Below are 20,698 nucleotides of genomic sequence, written 5' to 3' on the forward strand. Positions count from 1 at the left end.
TGTTCTTAATTTTGTTAGGTGTGATCGTGGCATGTGTCTTTATCTGATACCTGATTTGGAATCCTGCAGGAAGACATGAAGATACATGAAACAAGATTGGAAAAGTACTGATAATTCTTTTTTTTTTTTTTTTAATTTTTTTAATGTTTTGTTTTTGAGAGAGAAAGAGAGAGACAGAACACAAGGGGAGGGGCAGAGAGAGGGACACAATTGCAAGCAACCTCCAGGCTCTGAGCTGTCAGCACAGAGCTTGACGTGGGGCTCGAACTTGTGAACCGCGAGATGATGACCTGAGCCAAAGTCAGACATTTAACTGACTGAGCCATGCTGGTGCCCCAAAATACTAATAATTCTTGATCTGAGTGATAGGTGGTGGGGTGGGGGGGGCAGGGGGGTTCAGTATACACTATCCTTTGTACTTTTTTGGATGTTTGGAACTTTTATTTTAAAAAGTAAATATATATACTTTTATTTTAAATATATATTATATTATATTATATATATTAATATTTATATATTATATAAATAAAATATATAAAATATATATTAATATTTATATATTATATAAATAAAATATATATAATATATAAAATATACATCTATTAAAAAGTAAATATATATTAAATATATATACTTTTATTTTAAAAAGTAAATATATATATATATATGATCAGATATCAGTAAGAGGCTAAGGAGACATTTGGGATGGAAGTAAAGATCTATTCTGGCCCCCTCTCTGCTGCAATTTGACCACTAGGATGGCCACCAAATGCCCCAAGAAAAGAAATCAGGCTTCTGCATGCCTCACTCATTGAGGGAATCAGCAAGGCCTGCGAACTTGGACTCTATTTCAGTATAACCAAAAGTTCAAAACTAAACAAAACTTTATAGGTTATATTGTTTGACCATCATTCCCTGTTGTTCCCAGCTACCCCCTATAGCCATGCAATCTAAGAACCCATTAAATGCAATAAAAACTATGAAATAACTATACATTTTTTTTTCAATCATATGCTCAAACCTAACTGGAATTTCTGAATAGGCAGAGCAGTGTGTGTCCATATTCAGTAGCAATGCTTTTCCTTCTCTTCGTAGTAGGATGTCAAAGAACCAAGAAATCCCAAAGAGACCTTTAGGACAGTGGGGAGAAGGGCTGCCAAGGCAGAATTCAGGCACCATTGCCCTGCAGAATCAGGCTCATCTTGGGTGGGAGAGGCTCACCTCTGTTCCTGTTTCAGGATGTGCCACCCCATTGTTGGGTCCTCCCAGGTAGGGTTTCCCAGGCACTTTCTTTGTAGCCCTCACATTAGCCCAGGGAGGGGGAAGCACTGGTTACAGACATCAAAGATGTCAGAAGCCAAACCCAAATGGTTGACATTTCAAAAAGTCAGTAACTATCATCTGTATTCCTTGGAGGTAGATTGTGGACAGAACCTTCTCTTACATGGATAGAGATGACCCAGCTCTACTTTCCTGGGACCATTTATCCTAACGCATATTGGCTGCAGAGCCCGCGTGAGGGTGAGGATGGGAGGGGTGTGTGAAAGAAGGAGAGAGAGCCTCATAGGAGAGAAGCTTTGGAAGATGCCCTGAAGTAAGGAAAAGCCAGCTAGAACAAGATGCTCACTTACAGAATAGAGAGAAGACAAAGCACAAATGTGTCTGTGAGTACTTATCTGTCTTAGGGGGCTCCAGATGGAAGCTGGTGGATAACCAACCAAGCAATATTCCTTGAGGATCTTCTGTAAATACATTGTGCTAGTTTCAAACAGGAAAATGGCTCTTCCAACCAAGGGCTGACCGACTACGTGAGAGACAGGACATAAACACGTTGAAGACAGCCCACAGTTCAGGGAGGCAAATGGCAAGGGCTGTCAGAAGTTCATGGGTAGGAGACAGGCTGGGAGTCAGAGAAGTCCACTCTTGGAAAATGAAAGACTGCAGGAGCAAAGATGTAGAGGTAAAAAAAACTCAGATGTCTCCATCAGACAGGAGGCAGACCAGACAGACCAAGGTGGAAGATCCATGTGGGCAGGGCTTCTGCAATGTTGGTGTCTCTCAGGCCAACTGGCTGGGGAGCTCTTGATAACACTGACACCTGCCAGGTGTTCCTGAGGCTGGTGACCAGTCTGTTGGCTCAGACATCACACTCTGGGAAACACACTGTAATGAAATTGCAGTAAATGAGGTTATAGAGTAGAATGGGGCCAGCTGATGCATGGCCTTGAATGCCAGGCCAAGGATACAGAATGTTATTTGGTGGCTGGAAGTTAGTAGTGGCTTTTGATTAAGGGGAAGGCATAATAATAGGGTTCTCTTAGGAAGAAAGATGGGTAAGCAATGTGCTAGAAAAAAGATAGAAATTCATACAAAACTGGACATAAATAACATGGAGATAGAGAGTATAAAGAATTTTATGACTGGATGTTGGTCTCAACAGAGAAAATTGTGTAATAAAAGCTTTCATTCATGGTCCAGACGTTAACCTCTCAAACAATCCAATGCAGTAAGTGTTGTAGTCTCCAATTTACAGATGATGAAAAAGAAGCTCAGAGAGATAAAGTAACTTGCATAGACACAACTTGTCTACAGTAGGGTTGGAATTTTAGTCTAGGGCTGATGGGCTCCAAATGCCGTGTTCTCCTCCCTTCCTTGTCCAGATGACAGGTAGAGTGTATTAGCTGTCTCTTGCTGCAATGACAAATTACTAGACTTAGTGGCTTAACCACACAAATGCATTATCTTAAGGGGCACCTGGGTGGCTCAGTTGGTCAAGCATCCAACTTCGGCTCAAGTCATGATCTCATGGTTCATGAGTTCAAGCCCCACATTGGGCTCTCTGTTGTCAGCAAGGAAGCCTGCTTTGGATCCTCTGTCCCCTTTCTCTCTGTGCCCCTCCCCTGCTCATGCTCTCTCTCTCTCTCTCTTTCTCTTTCTCTCATCTTTCTCAAAAAATAAATAAACTTGGGGCACCTGGGTGGCTCAGTTGGTTAAGTAACCAACTCTTGATTTCGGTTCAGTCATGATTTCGCGGTTTCATGAGTTCAAGCCCCGTATCAGGCTCTGTGCAGGCAGGGTGGAGCCTGCTTGGGATTTCTCTCTCCCTCTCTCTCTCTCTCTACCCCTTCCCCACTCACACTGTACCTGTCTCTCTCAAAATAAATAAATAAATAACTTTTAAAAAAGAAAAAATTTTAATATATAAGTAATAAAACAAATGATTATCTTAGAGTTCTGTAGATTCTCTATAGAGAACCCCTGGGCTAAAATCCAGGTATCAGCAGTTTTTTTTTTTTTCTTTTTTTTTTTTTTTTTTTTTTTTTGGCTTGAGGTGCAAATTAGTCTTCTTGGCTTTTCCAGCTTCTAGAGCCCACCTCCATTTCTTGGCTTGTGTCTTCCTTCCTCTGTCTTCAAAACTAACAACATTACTCTGACCATTTTCCCCAGCCCTGTCTTTCTCTCTCACCAAATTCAGGAAAGATTCTCTGATATTAAGGACTCATGTGATTAGATTGGACCCACTTGGATAATCCAAGATAATCAACACATCTCAATGTTTATACCTCAATCTTATCTGCAAAATCACTTTTGCCTTATGAGGTAACATATGCACATCCTGGAGATCAGGACATGGACACTTTGGGGGGGGTGCATTATCCTGCCAAGCACAGAGTGATGCTGCTGCCATTCTTGGACATTTGGTTTTGTGCCCAACAGCATGTTTGGGTAACACACCATTACAAAGGGGATTTTTTTGTTGAATCAACGGTAATGAAATAAAGGGCAACACAGGAATTTTAAAAGGAATGGTGTTTCCTTTAAAACAGAAACAGTATGGTTGGAGTGAGAGCTGGCAGCATGGATGCCACTGCTAAAATTTGTTCTAAACACACTGCAAACATTCCTCTGCATCGTTAATCCCACTTAAATTTGACTCTATCATTGTCAAGATGAGCAGCTACATGGATTACCCAATGTAGGAGCCTGACCACAGAATATAGATGATGCCTAAGTCTGTAGTTTCAGTGCCCAAGTTTGTACTAATTCCCCAAATTCTAGAGTCAAATTCCTATTCTCTGCTTTAGTAGTCTGTCTAAAATATGCATGCCTTCAGACCACTGCCGGACTTCTTTTTATTTTATTTTATTTTATTTTATTTTATTTTATTTTATTATTTTATTTTATTTTTTGATGATGAGTAGCCATTACCTTAGCAGGCTGACATCCCTTTGTTCCAACAGTAAGCCATTTATAAAGTATGAATTTTTCGGAAATTATATGAACCAATAGGTTTATGTGAGCATAAATGGAAAGTGCAGGCTATATGAAATTGTTAGAATCAGGGCAGCAAATGGTTTAGTTAAAGCTCAATATAATCCTTTATCATTTTATTTTTAAAGTCCCATCACTGATTCATCTGAAATGTGATAGACTGAGGATCTTATCATAATGTGACAAAATTTAGAAATACAATTTTCTCTTTTTGGTTTCTTTTATTTTATAGAAAGAGAGAGTTGGCATTTTGTTATAGACCTTTCAAAGCAAGAAAATGATAACTCAGGAACATTAAAATTCACATTCTTTGGGCAATAAGCCCTAAGCTTACTGAAGAACCTGCTGGTTTGCAGTCACTGAAATGATTTAATAGGGAGCCAGTCTCAAAGATTGTTGAGACAAGAAGTTAGTAGAGCCCTCAACTACAAGTGAAGGCGGTTGCTGTTGAAGCCTATCGTTTTCTCATTTAAGAAGCCTGATTTAGTGAGCTGCACATATGATCACAGTGTACATTCTGAAATGAATCTAGCAGTGAGAGTGGCTCCCAGGAAGAGTTCCACATGAACAAGTCCCTCAGGGGGAAAAGGCAAACAAAACAAACCTTGGGCACTTGCTTAAAAATGAAGGCCACATTCGGGCATGTGTGGTTGCCATTGACTTTAATGGGAACATCCTGTCTGTTTCTGGGATTCAGAACATAAAATCGGTGGGAAAAGTGTGAAATGGGGAAAGAAAGAAATAAAAGTATCCATTGGGCATTGTGTTTAAAGATGAGAAGAACTGTGTGTCATAAAGGGATGAGTTAAAATTCACATTTTGCCAGTGAAGACCATTGTTGTGTCTCAAAAAATTAGTTAATACTGTTGCGTTTGATTCCTGAAAAAGGAAGCAGGAGGAATAGGCACTGGTTTCAACACAATTTGCTAATTTCTGATTGACAAGAGGAAAGTTAGAAATTGCAGTAATGGCTGGGAAGACTCACCTCCATTCTGCAGACACACACACACACACACACACACACACACACACACACAAGTGCATGCATGCGTGCAAACCAAGACCAACAAACAGGCATGGAAAGTATCTTACTGGCATCTTGTTTCTGGTATTGCTATAACTACGCACAAAACAAGTGATACATGAAATGGTAGCGACATCTGTTCAAGAACCTGTGGGGCTTTCCTCACAAAACAGTTGTAAAATCTTTTGGGGACAAAAATATTTCTACGTATCTGTGTAGATGCTTTCTTTTAAGGGAAACACGCACACACACGCACACACACACACACACAAACAAGTGTTGAGCTGAAAAGACAAGAATAAGAAAAAGAAATGTCATCTATGTCTTAAAATGCTTCTTTAATTTTTCTCCTTTCAAACCAAGCTACGTGAATTGCCTCGAAGGTACCGATTTTTTTTCTTTTTTCTTTTCTTTTCTTTCCTCTTTTCTTAGAATCTCAAAACATGTAAATTGTCATAAAGCTAAAGTTTAAGATTCCCCTTGGTCAGACCGTAGTAACACACACTTGGATGCTGAGTGAGTTTGTTTTTATTTGGTAGGAAACATTTTCTGACCTTGGAAATGAAATTTTTCAGTTGTCTGTTTGTTTATGGCTGAAGCTGTATGGAGGGTCCTAGGTACTTGTGTTCTGGGTACTTTGAAATTCTCAAATCCACAGTGTGTGGGAAGTTACACAACTTGGGTTTAATCATCGTTCAGGATGTTCCTCATTAAGGAACCCAGATTTACCTCCTTCCCACGACTCCCCAACATTAGTTTACATTTATCGCACAGCAAACTGTCCAGGCTGAGGGGGTGAATTGCAGACAGTAGGAGCTGAGCCTCTCGTTATCTATTTACCCTCTCAGTAGTAGACAATGTAGAACTTGTGCCTTGAGCAGGCTGCAAATGTCTCTCCAAATGAGTTATTCGACTTTTCCCTCACTCCAGTGTCCTTTAATATCAGGTAGCATTTTTATAATATAGTCTTAATTGTTTTAAATAACTGGCCTCTAGCAAGTACAATTTATTCAGTTGGAATGGTTGAAACATGGAGATTTTGTTGATTTTACCATCTTCTGGACAGATTTGGATGTGCAAAGTAACATGTCTTGGTGGACCATTAAATGTTAGTATTTGTTGACAAAGCCATTCCATTATACATTGTTCTTTGAAATGACTGATGATTGAGTCTTGCTAAATGTAATGTGGCTATTTTGGACATTGCTGCATTATCCTATTTTTGTAGCCACTTTGCTGTGGAAAGTGAAGCACACCCATCTCACAGATGGAATTTTTTAATCTGCAAAGTATCCTTTCTGGGAAAGTGGTGGCTGATGAACTGGGGGTAGGGTGGCAGCTCCCCAGCTGAGCTCATGACAAGTGAGAGATGAGGCAGCCAGGGCTGGTGTTCCATTCATACCTGTGGGCGGATGCACCTGGTGGGCAGCCCCTGCCCATCTCTGCTTTCCTAAAAGTACTTAGCTTATCACTCTCTATAAATCACAGCCAAGCCCTCAATCCTTTCCCTGTCCGTTCATCTTCCCAATCCCAGCATCCCAGCCCCTCCCCTTGCTGCAGCATCCTGCATGCCACAGTCCCAGGCAAACCGTGCAGCTTGATTTTCCCTCTGGCCAGCAACCCCTGGCGGGTGAGGAATGAACTCTTCTCAGAACAACAGAGGGGAGATGAATAAATGAGCAAGACTTGGTACCCTTAGAATGTTGAGAAATGGAGAATTGAATCACCTTGTTTGGGAGCCGTTGGGTAATTCAAGTGACAAAATAAGTACCATAGCAATTCAATTTTAGCCCAATCTGCACTTGTTACAGAAGCACTGAACAGAGCCTCAGAAGTCAACCCACAAGATAATAAATCCCTTGTCTAGAAAATGGAGATAATTGTATGAGCTTACCTCCAGTAATTATTGTGGGGGAATAATTAATAGAATGAGTATGGAGGAGGGAATAAGAGTGATCTGGAAATGATAATATTGAAAAAAGTCATGCTGAAATTGGCTTAGGTGTGAAGGAAATAAAGTGATCTGGTCAACAATGTGCACTGGGTTCAAATCCATGCTCTGCCACTTACTAGCTGTGTGACCTTTGAATAAGTTACTGAATTCCTCATGGGTAGGACCTACGTGCAGGGCTATGGGAACACCTGAGGCCACTCAGGTAAATGGCCTGGTTTCATGACTATGGCAGGGTGATGCTCACCAAATGGTAGCTATTACTGTTTATAGAGAAGATAAATCGTCTTCATTGTCTTTTATAAATTAGCAAGAAGTCCTCTCCTATTTATAAGCAATTGTATTCAGGATTATCAATAAGATGTGGGTTGAAATTATCTCATCAGATAAATAAGGGAATATTGTTTGGAAGCCTTTAAGCATACCTTTGGAGGGAAGCAGCCACACAAGAATTCTGAAAATCCGTTCATGGCATTGAGTGAAAGAGCACGCCGCCCTTCCAGCCTGCAGGACATTCTTTGAGTGACGACAGGCATTTTGAAAGTGCACAGAGACCTGCCCGACATGTTGGTAAAATCATCCAGGAGATTTTGCAAGAGCCAAAACACTGAACCTGCTCTCTGAGACCTGGCCTGCATCTCATATGTTGGATAGAAGAGAGCAGGTGTCACGGGGTCCTGGACTTGGTGTAGCAAGACATTTGGTTCTTGGTATTTGGGCAACAAGTATTCCAACAACAACTAGTAAAATGGGCTACAATTAGCCTATAAATGACTTTTTAAAGTTGTTTTTTAAATTTTTAAAAGTCATTTTTGGTTGTCATTTTGGGACCAGGGAGCCCTGGGGTTCTCATGTGTCTCATTCAGCAATATGACATTGCTGATTTAAATTTACAGGCACTAAAGAGCCTTCCACAATAGTTCACGTGGGAAGCAATTGATAAAAATTGGCATTCCTGACAATAATCCACATACTAATGGATCAGAAAAAAGAACAGTTATTTAACTTTTTTTTTATTTTAAAAAAGGTGCTCCTGAGTGGCTCAGTCACTTAAGCGCCTGGCTCTTGATTTTGGCTCAGGTCATGATCTTGCAGTGTATGAGATTGAACCCCGCATTGGGCTCTGCACTGACAGTGCAGAAGCCCCTTCAGATTTTCTCTCATCCTCTCCCTCTGCCCCTCCCCGCTCGTATGCCCATGCACCCTCTCTCTCCCTCTCTCAAAAATAGACATTTTAAAAAAAATTATTAAAAAAAAAAGAATAGGTGTTCATTTGTTCAAAATTGTTGAATATACAAAGACCTGTAAGTTCATTAGTGCTCCCCCCCACTCCGCCCCACCAATGTAGTTGGGCTATCTGGAACGGTCAGGCATGGACTGCTCTTTAGAGCTTTGCAGTGAGTGGGCCTCATGCCTCACCCAGTACATGCATATGTAAGGCAGGACTCCAGCTCAGGTTCATGTAACAAGCCCATGAGAATGTGCACACCCACAGGACTTTTCCCAGGCTAGTCACCTGGGAAGGCTGTCCAGCACAACCCAGCATTGCAGGACTTAGAAGGACCTCAGAGATTACCCAAGTGATTTTAAATGAGAGCCAAATCCCTCTGCAGGTTTCTTTTGGGGGAGGGGAATTGTCCAAATCTGGGTCTTTTGAGGCTCAATTTAATTTTTTTTTTCAACGTTTTTATTTATTTTTGGGACAGAGAGAGACAGAGCATGAACGGGGGAGGGGCAGAGAGAGAGGGAGACACAGAATCGGAAACAGGCTCCAGGCTCCGAGCCATCAGCCCAGAGCCTGACGCGGGGCTCGAACTCACGGACCGCGAGATCGTGACCTGGCTGAAGTCGGACGCTTAACCGACTGCGCCACCCAGGCGCCCCTCAATTTAATTTTTGAAAGCAACCAAACTTCACTCAAAGCCAGATCTAGTGAATAAGGTAAATGGTCAGGATGGACAAATGAAAACTAAGGTGGGGCCATAAAATGACAAAACTGGTTGGCTCTAATGACCCACAAAGTGGTTCTGAGAGATTAATTCCAAAAGCACCTAAAGAAGCATCAGCTCCTCACATTACTACTGTGGTCACAACCTCTCTGAGGGAGGTGAAAAAGCTCATGTCAGATCTAAAAATATTCATGCTTTTTGGCCCAGAAATTCAATTTCTAGGAATCTATCATAAGGAAGTTATTGAGATGGTATGCAAAAATTTAACTATTTGAAATCTGGATGCAGTGTTAATAATCACTTAAATTTGGGAGTGTCCTAAATGTCCAACAGTAGGGATTGGCTGAATATAGAAGGACCTCTAAAGTCAATATACTGAACAGTCACGCAAAATAATGCTACTGAAGTGTTTTTATTGATATGGAAAACTGCTCACATTCAATGAAAAGAGCAGGTTATAAAATGGTGTGAAGATATGATCCAGGTGAAAGTTCATACATATGGGGAAGGGATAGAAAAGTAAAGGGAAAGACATTAGACCAAGTAGTAAATGATGGATGGGCCTGTGAATATTTTCACACTGTTTTTGCTTGTACCTCTTATGATTTTCCTATAATGAAAATTACTTTTATAATAAAAATATAATAAAAAGAAACATCACAGAAAGGAAAAGGAGGTTCTACTGTCCTTAAGGAGGAATTATGATGGACCTATTTTAGTTTGTTAGAGTTCTCATAGCAAAATACCACAAACTGAGTGGTTTAATCAACAGAAATATATCTTGTCACAGTTCTGGAGACTGGGAGTCCAGAGTCAAGGTGCTGGCAGCTTTGGTTCCCTCTGAGGGTGTGAGGGAGAATCTGTTCCAAGACCTCTCCATAGCATCTGGCAGTTTGCTGGCAATCGGTGACGTCCCTTGGCTTCTGTTCTATCACTTCAATCTCTGCCTTCCTCTCCACAGGCTGTTCTCCCAGTGTGTGTGTGTGTGTGTGTGTGTGTGTGTGTGTGTGTGTGTGTGTCTATATCCTAAGTTCTCCTTATTATAAGGACATTAGACATATTGGATCTGGGCCCATTCTATTCCAGTAGGACTTCATCTTACTTAGATTTGCAATGTCCCTGTTTTCAAATACGGCCACATCTGAGGTATTGGGGGTTAGGACTTCAACATATAGATTTGGGGAGTAGTGGGGGGGACACAATTCAACCAGCAATAGTACCCCAATGAAATAGCCACACTGCTTCTACCCAACTGAAAGTACTGCTTACCTGCCATGTCAGTCTGTGCCAGCTGCTGTATACATAGTACGAGCATGGGCCAAGACCAGGAGTTGAGGGGGGGGGGAGGGGGGACACTGACATCCCTGCTCAATTTTCCTGGAAACCTAAAACTACTCTTAAAAAAATTAAGTCTATTAATTTAAAAATGAAAACCAAAAAATGTTACAAATAATGAAATTTGCAAGGGATCACACAGTCAGCTACCCAAAAGGGGCCTTTGGCAGATAAAAGTTTGGGAAACTGCAAGAGTTAGCCCTTTTTCAAAGGTAGTTGAGAGGATACAGATGACCAAAGTGTGACCCAGTGGGATCTCCAGGATTCAAACAACCCTGGCTGCTCACACCTATCTCAGACTCAACAAAGCCCTTCTAATGGAGCTTTAAGGAGGTGGGGAATGGGGGAGGGGAAGGAGAACCAAATTCTTATTCAAAGAAATAACAATTTGGAACGTGCACAAGAGTGTCAACAAGTTATGTAGATCTTATCAGCATCGCATTTTTGGTGCCTCCCAGCTATCCAGCGAGGCTCAGCCAGCCTGTCAACACCCTTCAGCATCCCACGCAAGACGGGCATATCAACACCTCGGGAGGCTCTGCTGTGGCCAGGCCTGCCTCTCCAGGGCCCCAAAGAGTGCACGTTTTCTCTCTCCTCACAGAATACCATCGTACCATCCCCTTTGTATGCATGAGTGTCTTGGGCCCGTTTCTCTGCTCACATCCTGTGACTTGGTTGGGGATAGCTATAAAATGGAACAATACCTTTATGCTAACTTTGGAAAGAGTACCTAACTTGGGAAAATCTGACGTTGCATTGTCTGAAGGAAGGGAATGTGTAGTTTCAGTAATGTGAGGAGAAAATGTTATTATAGTCAAAATATAATACATTATATTTATATATGTATTTATATATGTGTATATATATATTTATATGTCAAACTATAATAGGCTTATACTAGGTGCTTCTACATTTGCAGATAAAAACTTTGTGATTTTACAAAATTATGGATGGGGGCTAAGGCATGAAACTTTGGAGATTCTCCTCCCCACCTCCTCCCACTTCGCCACAGAAATAAGGCCCTCGTAGCATACAATTGCTTCGTGATAATACAGCCTTTCAAATGTAATTTTGCTAAATGATGCAAAAAAAGCATTTATTTAGACCAGTGAAAATGATAGTCCTTACTATACATCTCAGCCTTCTTTTACAATTACCTGTTTATTAATATTAAAGTCAATGAATGGATCTCCTTGTTTGTGTGTTTGTTTTCACTTTTAGGCAGCTTTAAGTGCCTTGAAACAATTTTCTGAACAAGGACTGGACCCAATGGAAGGGGCAATGAATATTGAAAAAGGTTCTCTTGAAAAGTGAGTAAATCTTCTGCTATATTCTTACATTTCTAATTTTGCAATTGTGCAAAAAAAATAAGATATAGGTAACAATAAGGTAAAAAAAAAACCCTCAAGACAATAATATCTGTATCTTACAAAATTATTCATATTACAGTTCAGTGTAAATAAACAAGAAATGATATATATATATGGTCATTTTCATTTCCTCTAGTACATATGTGAAAGTTTTAATCTACTAATTGATCATTTTTTTCTCCATTTCAATGCCTTTGTTGGAAATATTTCTGTGAGTTTTATTGACTATAGAGACTTGCACAACTTGTAAAATACTGTTTTTACTTCATACTGTTGAGGTTTCTTCTGTCTAAACCTTTTCTGACATACAAACTTGCGCTCACACTCCTGCTAAGTTGTGGGCGCAAGAGAGAGAAAAGAAAAAGAAGTCCAGAAGAGGTATCCCCTCCCCTTGACCGCATTTTGTTTTCCACGTTGTTCTAGAAACACAAGCACCCGTTGCCACAAAAGTGTGGCTCCCAAGGACTGCAAAGGCAAGAATGTAGCTGTAGCAAGAATTTCTGAAATCGAGTGCATAGTTTTTTTTTTTATGATATCGAATGTCAGGTCTCACCTGAGCGACTGAATTTTAGGTCTCTCCAGAGGCCCAATTTATACTAAAGAAATTGAAAGCAATTGCATTTACATAGAGGAATCCGAATTCTTTCCAAGCCCTAAAAATCGCAGGTGAGATTTCAAAAGGCCCATAGGAGATAATGTTTTTTAGAATGAAAACAAACCGATAACCCAGGAAGTGAAAAACAGATACATTGATCCTCCGGTTAAATAAGCATAGCCCCAAAACAGCATTTGGTCATTAATATGTAAGAGGTGAGAGCGTGAGAAGAAAGCATTTGGTAAACAGACGCGGTATTTTCTGTTGTCTATAGATTGGCAACCATTTATAAGCTAATTTAATCAAAACCATTTCCACATGATCTCATCAGTAGACTATCTGAACATAAATATTGTTGTTTCACTTTAAAATGTCACTTTTGTGGTGACCTTTGAATCCTGTGTGCCATCTGCTAATAAACATGTCTGAAGACGTGCAACCCTGGACCTTCAGCTCTTGTTAATGTATTAATCTTCCAGACAAGCCCAGCATCTGGGAGAGAAAGCGGACAATAACCAGACACACCCGGGCTCCATCGCTCAGGACTGCAAGAAATCAAAGTCGGTCATCTAGCAGCTCCCAGAACCACGGCTGCCACCACATCCTTATAAACCTGTCAGCACGCATGAGGGTGTCTGTGTTCAAGGAAATGAATGACTAATACCATTATTTGAGTCTTATGTGAAGACAACACTATTCTAACACAAGAGATAATATACATAGTACTGTTTATTCAACTGGGGAAAAATAAAACTTCGAGCATTTCCCTCGGAACTTGAGATCAGATCATAACTCACTTGCCCGGAGGCAGGAGAAATCTGATCCTGCTACTGGCGCTTGAAATAACAATTAATGAAAAGTGTTAGAAACAGAGGTAAAAATTTTAAATGATTAATAGAGAAATTGGGTTTGGTTCCGTTGTTATGATTGTTTTGTCGTGGAGCTTGTGTTCAGTTATATTCTCTCTCTCTCTCTCTCTCTCTCTTGTTTTAAATAATGCTTGACGATTCAAAGATTAACCAATGATGTGCTGTGGAATGTGATGGTCGTTGTCTTCATATAGAGTCACACCGTTTCTCTTTTTATGCGGATATTTATAATCTTCATCCTGTATCAATACGAATGACTTTGAGGTGCACGCCTCAAAGATGTATGCAAACAAACAAAGTTTAAATCAGGTCAGATATTTTATTTACCATATGAAATCGTGTTAGGAACAACTAGTTTCAATATACTCCAGGAATTAAAAAACAAAAACCAGAAAAAAAACAGTTGTGGGTTTTGAGCTCCATAATACTATTAGCCACTAAGGAGGCGTCTTGCCTCCACTGACCATTTCTCCAGATTCCACGTTCCGTTGTGGAAGTCGCACCCACCCTCATCCGTGTGTCATAGCCACTCACTGTTTGCATCGAGAGCGTTTTTAATAACTGCCTCTGGACTTGGGACAGTGAGTAGGATCAAAATAAATAATGTACATGGCGGGGAAGGGAAAGCCTGTCGGAGGAGCCGTAAGAGTCTTGCCAGCTTGTAGCCAGCCACACTCTGGACCAGCATGTTGGAATCCAGCGTGTACCGAATGCAGTAAAAAAATTGGTCGGTTTCTGTGTGAAGTGTTGTCATTGTTGTTCTTTCGTTCCCTGGCTCTCATCTCTTAAACATCACCTCGGTGAGACCCATCCCAAAGGCCGCCACCCAGCCCAGTCATCCTGCGCCACGGTGTCTTTAGAGGGTGTCCGGCTCCTGCGCCACCAGCTGTATCTGTGAAACTGCAGAGCGGCCTCCTGGGTGACGAGGAGCCGGGTTCCTGACCAGCCAACGTCATCTCATTGTTCAGCCTTTCTCCTTATTGATTCACAGACGTTGTGCAATGAGAAAACACTATATGGCCTAACTGCTCGACCCAACGTGACAATAGGAATATGATTATGTAAGATTTCATAAGCAAAACCACCACAAATCATGATCTGGCTGACTCACACGCGACTGGAGGATAAACAAACAGCAACATAAGGAAATAACTCGAAGGTTGTTTTTAATGATTCCCATGTGGGGAAGTCTGCCAGTGTTGGGAGGGCCGGTGCCCTCGGAGGAAATAGGTTTCGTTACATAAAGCTGGGTCCTGGTGGAGATCAGCGCATTTGTAAAGTTGGGGTTCACAAGGTAAGCCAAGCTGAACGATACGTCCTGCTGCCTCGCGCCAGGGTGCGGAGAGCCCTGAATCATTGCCTTCGAAGGGGACAGGCTGTTTCTTCTGCTCTGCCTTTTACCACCTGAGGCTTAGGCCCTCAGCCGGGTGGGGAACAGGCCCGTACGCAGCACCACTTCGGGCAGGGGCTTTAAAGTGGATCTTCAGTTTACCAAACACAATAAACACGGGCTACCTCCTGCAGCCCACGGTCAGAACAACACCAAGGCCGTCAGGGCTGTAGGGGAGTGATGAGCCCAGGGAACAAACGAGCTAATCAGTTCTCACAACCCAAATATCTGAAACATTTAACTCTTGAGCTCTCTGACGTGAGCCATCCTCATGGCTGAGGTATCCCTGACACAGCAGAGCCGTGGTGGTAGGCGCGGGAGAGGTACGTTCGCAGAGGACCTCAAGTTTAGTGGGGGGATATTTATTTCAAAATTCCGTCCCACCTACCTGCCTGAAGAGCCCGGGAAAGCCTCCAGATGTTTGGCCCAGAACCGCAGCCCTGCCTGGGAACCCTTTGGGTTTTCTTTGGGTTAGATTAGCAATGCAAATGTTGGGTGGCCTGCAGCCCCCTGCAGGAACCCGCTAGGATGCTCCGAGCTCCTTCCAAAGCGCAGTGTTATAGATCATTGGAGGGAAAGCCATTAAGTAGATTTATTGAAAGAATGTTTCTTCGGCACAAGGAGATCTTTTTGATGAAAAATGGAACTCATTATTCTTTAAAGGACACAGATTGACTTATCTCCTTTATCAATTACAGTGTCTGCTTTCAGCTTTTCTCAATCAGCGACGGGCTTTGTAGTCACTTCCCAGCGCGGAGGCCAATGTGCTTTATGAAAAAGGTTTGTTTTTACATTTTAATTGGAAATATAATATTGCACTTTGGAACTCTGACCATCCCTTTCCAGCACAACTTGCCAAAGGTCGATGGTGAGACACCACCAATGAGGCTGTGACAAGGGTATTATTCCTCCCCTTCCTGGGGTGATGTATCTGGGTTCTTCTGGTATTCTTCTCCCCAGCAGACATTCTCTGCAGTGAGTTCTGTTGTTGCTGTTGATAGCTTCAACCAAATTCCTGCACCACAAAATAAAAATAGATGAATGAAAAACTTAATGTATTATACAGAAGTTTTCAGAACTCCTAGTGACCTTGCAGATGTGGTCCAGACCAATTGGTTGGTGTTTATTCCCACTGCAGGTGAGTTATCACTGCAGCTACCTGGTGTGTTCTGTACCTTTTCATGTCCAAAGGCTACTTGTCATCATTGTGGCCAAGGATGATAGAAAACCTACCAGTTTTGGGTGTCTGGGTGACTCGACTTTGGATCAGGTCATGATCCCACAGTTGATGGGTTCGTGTCCAAGTCGGGCTCTCTGGTGTCAGTGTGGAGCCTGCTTTGGATATTCTGTTCCCCTCTCTCTGTCCTTCCCCCACTTGTGCATGCTCTCTCTCTCTCTCTCTCTCAAAAAAAAATAAACATTTAAAAAATTTAAGAAAGAAAGAAAGAAAGAAAGAAAGAAAGAAAGAAAGAAGAAAGAAAGAAAGAAAGAAAGAAAGAAAGAAGAAAGAAAGAAAGAAAGAAAGAAAGAAAGAAAGAAAGAAAGAAAAAGAAAGGAAGAAAACCTAACAGTTTTGCACACAGAGCTAAGAAGTCATTAGTGGCAAAATCATATATGAATTTGTCTTCGAGTTTCCCCTAACTTACCCCACTGTGATACAGGTACGATAAATGTATAAATGTATAAATGATACATTGAATACATGCAAAAATGGATAAATGAATAAGGTACCAAAGGGATAGATAAGCCTGTTAAAGAAAGAAATTTTAAATCTCACTGCTTAACATGACACAGAGCTAGTCACTCGTGATAATATATGGCATTCCCATTGATAATATTATAGTACCTTCAGCCCCAGAGGGACTGTGGCATTTCTTTCCCTTTTTTAATATTTTTATTTTTTTAATGTTTATTTATTTTGAGAGAGAGAGAGCACGAGCCAGGGAGGAGCAGAGAGAGAGAGGGAGAGAGAGAATCCCAAGTAGGCCCCATGCTGCCAGCGCAGAGACTAATGCGGGGCTCCATCTGCTGAACCATGAGATCGTGACCTGAGCCAAAATCAAGATTCTGATGCTTAACAGACTGAGCCACCCAGGTGCCCTGACTGTGGCATTTCTTAATCCAAAGCGTGGTGAGTCCACAAAATCCCTCATTTCAGAGGACTTTGGACCCATGGAGACCCACTATCCTGCCCCCCCCTTCCCATTTCTGCATTTATATCCCTTCCCTAAACTAGCAGATTTAATTCCAATCCCCACTCCCAGATATGTTCCTGCATTTCCATAATCACAGATACTTGTCTTATGAGGAGGGACCTTGTAATATATGGTTCAAAGCAAAGACTTTCCTAGATTCGGTCAAACCCACTGTCTGTTTCTGACAGACAGCACCTGCGTTCAGTCTCACCTTTGCCAAGACTCAGGTAAAAATCATCTCACTGAGGAAGCTCTCCTCTGTGCTCTAACCTCTTAACATAACTAAAAGCTCCTTTGGAGTCCCAGCGCGCTCTGATGTATGCTGGGAATGCAGAAAATAAATAAACAAATGAAACTACTTCCCCCTAAAGGACCCACATTCTAGCTGGAGGGAAAGACTGACAAGGAAATGAGCACAGAGCGGGGAGCATTTTGTTCTCACAACCATCACACTGGAGCTAGTTGCTCACCTGCTTGTCCCCGACGGTCACTCACTCCTTCCCGTGCTCATCTCACATGCTTTGGGCAGCGTGCTGTATTCAGGTGACACTGTCAAAAAGCTATCGTCTGCTTTCACTCTAGTAGCGTATCTTATCTCACCTCCACCTCCCACGGCCACTGACAGCCCCACCCTCAGCCCCACCCCCAGCCTCAAATATGCATACACAGATGAAGAAGCTTTTTAAGTCCCCCTGCACTTAGGAGGCAGACCGCCTGAATTGACTCCTCATCGTGTCTCCTGGCCTGGTAGGACTGCCCACTTTAATATGTAAATATTTATTGAATAGAGGAATGACCCTAAAAACCCTGCCATGATGGATTTGTCAGTCTAACTGGATCAGCAGTACCCTGGATGCATGGACAGAGAAGTCTGGCCTATTAGCTGGATTCTCCTGCCTGGGAGGAAACTTCTAGTTCCACTTCTGTTAATGTGTGGCCTCGTTGAAGTCATTTAACGTCTCCAAGTTTCAGCTTTTCATCCAAAGCAATAGGGGTGAGAATATGCAAGAGTCTGTGGCCTATTTTTTTTAAGTTTATTTCTTTATTTTGGGAGAGACAGAGACAGCGCAAGTGGGGGAGGGGGAGGGGCAGAGAGAGGGGGAGAGAGAGAATCCCAAGCAGTCTCCACACTGCCAGTGCAGAGTCCGATGTGGGGCTCAAACCCACAAAGCCACAAGATCATGACCAGAGCCGAATCGATGGGTCGGATGCTTAACCAACTGAGCCACACGGGTGCCTCTGGACAATTTTTTAAAGTGCACAAGTTGTGAAAGTAAATACAGTCCTTCAATCAGAGTCAGTGGGTATTACAGAAAGAGCTGTGGCCTCGGAGTCAAGCATCTAGAGATCTGGTTCAGCCACAGATATGACACTGGCAAGGGATTTAGACTTCCTGAGCCTCAGTTTCCACATCTATAAAATGATGTCCCCTAAGACATTACAGCTCTAAATTTATATTACTATTCATACCTCTATTACTAGTGGTATGCTTATATTCAAATTTGGTGTCTAATGTGTGGATTTTTTATCAAACGTCTGTAAGCAAAATACCACTCAGTCAATTTGAATGATTTGAATCAATCTGTTGCTTGTACGTTATAGAAACCTACTCAAACCAGCAATGGGAAACTTGTTTTAAAGGTACAGGGGTGTTTCACAGAACCTAAGGGCAGAAATGCAGACACAAACTGGAGCCAGGAAGTAGAAACTGTGGGGAAACCAGGAAGTGCTCTTTCTCCCTGTCTCTCAATTCCCCTCCTCTCTCTGAATGTCTGAATCATCTCTCCTCACATTAGCTCCTGCTTCTCAAGTACACATATCAGAGAACATGGCTATCAATAGAACCCAAGTTTACAGCCATCTGATGAAACAATGAATCTCTCTTTTGATTTCATTCCTCAAATCATAGGAAGGAACCCATGACTGCACCACCTTGAACCAGGTGTTCACCTCTGACCCACAATGTACAAATATGGCTGCCCTTCTTTACCCTTATGGAGAGGGTAAGGTGGTCATCGGAGAAGAATCACTGTTTAGTGAGACAAACTAAGGTATCTGCCTTGACTACTTCCCAGGGGGCAAGGCTCGTTATAATCATGTGCTAGTTCTGACTTTCAATGTAAACAATGAAGCTTAAGTAACTAACTGTCTCCCAAATGTCATAGATTGGTCTCAGGTTTGTGAAGGTTGTGCTGTTTTGTTTGGTTTTGTTTAATCCTTTCGTGTCTTCAGTTTCAAGGGTCTGATAAACCACAAAGCTGTCCTGAATGAGTCATAAAACTACCTAGGAGAAAAAGTAAAAAGTTTCCAGGGATCCCAATTAGTATATTTTTAAAAGCCTCCTTTCCTTCAGCACACATAACAAGAAATTTCGGCAGTAGATTGGTCAACCGTCCTCAGGGATTTCTATAAAACCAGAAGACCAGAGGCCATTTCCCAGTTTTTGTTATCCTGAGAGGATTTTAACTATAAAGGAATTTCTGATTTTTACAATGGAGGTGGGTAGAGATGGAAACAATCTTGGTCTGATTTTCTTTCAAACTTTACTCATAAATTTTCAAGGGAGCCCAAAGAAGAGAGATTTGGTTAGTTAAGTGAGTGGAAGGAGGCAGAAAATAGGGTCAGAAATTTGAATTCAAGAGTGAAGTAGGTGAGAAAGCCATGCTGCATTGGAAAAGAATAAGGAAATGGGAAGTTCTGGAGAAGACATTTGTGACCAAAACAGACTATTTTCCCTGCAGGTAAGTCTTTAAATGCCCGCCCCTTTGCCTGAGGAATGAGCAGTCAAAATCTCCTGTTTCCCCTTGAACCTGCCCCTAAATCTTCTACATGAGTAGTAATTTTCCAGAATGGTGTTTAGTCACTGGTCCTTCCTCATCCTCTGAATGAAGAGGAAGGAACTAGGTCTCTCACCAACTCAAGATGATTACCGAGCTACAGGAAAAGCCCAGGCCTATGAACTCCAAGGAGAATTTGGCTCATTGGTTATCCCTGGTATTAGAAAAGGTCAGAACCTCTGTTTTTGCTTGGAACCAGAGTCACTTCCACGGTCATCACAACATAATGTGCAACAGTTGTTTGAGGGCTCAGGTACATGACAGCCACTGCCTCTGTCTTAGAAGAGACCACTAGCCTGAACAGGTCTGACTAAACGTATCTTGCCTTCTGGTTTCTAACCTTAACCAAATTCCAACCTATTAATCAATTAGCAGATATGGAGTTAGTCTTGTGGGGAACCAACTGAAGCTTAAAAGTTCTCTACCTTCAAAGAGCTTCCAGTCCAATTGGGAAGATGAGATACTGAGAGAAAAATGCAAGAAAACAGATACAGACACACTTCATTAGGAACTGGTTTCAGCTTCTGCTGCTCCCACAATGCTTATAGGAAGCATCGTGAGGAAATTCAGGCTAACAACCCAGATTTCAATATTATAAAGAATGTCTACCTTGGATTCCTGCTCCCTTTGGTCTGGTGATCTGGGCTGGCCAACCTATAACGAAGGTGATGTGGGAATCCATTTGGTATGTTTCTTTTTCTGTGGTGAATCCTTGAGATAGATGAGGCTTTATGAGCTACCATCCCCCCTACAACCACTACCTTCACCACCAACAACCTTCCTAACTACTGATTTATAATCTTGAGCCACATGTTACCAAGAAAGGAGTGCTGGGTTTGATTAAGAATCAGGATTCGGGGATCAGACTGCCTACACTCAACTCTTGGCTTTTCCACTAACTCCTTATATAT

General features: G+C 41.8%; 1 protein-coding gene and 1 long non-coding RNA gene across 12 annotated transcripts in view; one reads left to right on the forward strand and one right to left on the reverse strand.

Annotated features, from left to right (window-relative positions):
• STAU2 (staufen double-stranded RNA binding protein 2) overlaps positions 1-14,109 on the forward strand; it is a 313,378-nt gene extending 299,269 nt beyond the window's left edge. For all 11 annotated transcript variants that reach the window (XM_040487583.1, XM_040487582.1, XM_040487585.1 and 8 more), the window contains 2 exons: positions 11,753-11,841; positions 12,976-14,109. In XM_040487583.1, the coding sequence (XP_040343517.1) occupies positions 11,753-11,841; positions 12,976-13,069 (183 nt within the window). In that variant the 3' untranslated portion in view covers positions 13,070-14,109. The remainder of the gene's footprint in view (positions 1-11,752; positions 11,842-12,975) is intronic.
• A 397-nt stretch (positions 14,110-14,506) lies between these two features.
• On the reverse strand, positions 14,507-18,011 carry LOC121038118 (uncharacterized). The gene is made up of 2 exons (XR_005794167.1): positions 17,421-18,011; positions 14,507-15,770 (listed from the first exon to the last, which is right to left on the reverse strand). It is a non-coding gene; the product is annotated as an uncharacterized LOC121038118 (long non-coding RNA).
• Between the last annotated feature and the right edge of the window lie 2,687 nt (positions 18,012-20,698).

This window comes from Herpailurus yagouaroundi, unplaced genomic scaffold, assembly GCF_014898765.1.
Source record: "Herpailurus yagouaroundi ecotype Mexico unplaced genomic scaffold, PumYag 165, whole genome shotgun sequence".
NCBI lineage: Eukaryota > Metazoa > Chordata > Mammalia > Carnivora > Felidae > Herpailurus > Herpailurus yagouaroundi.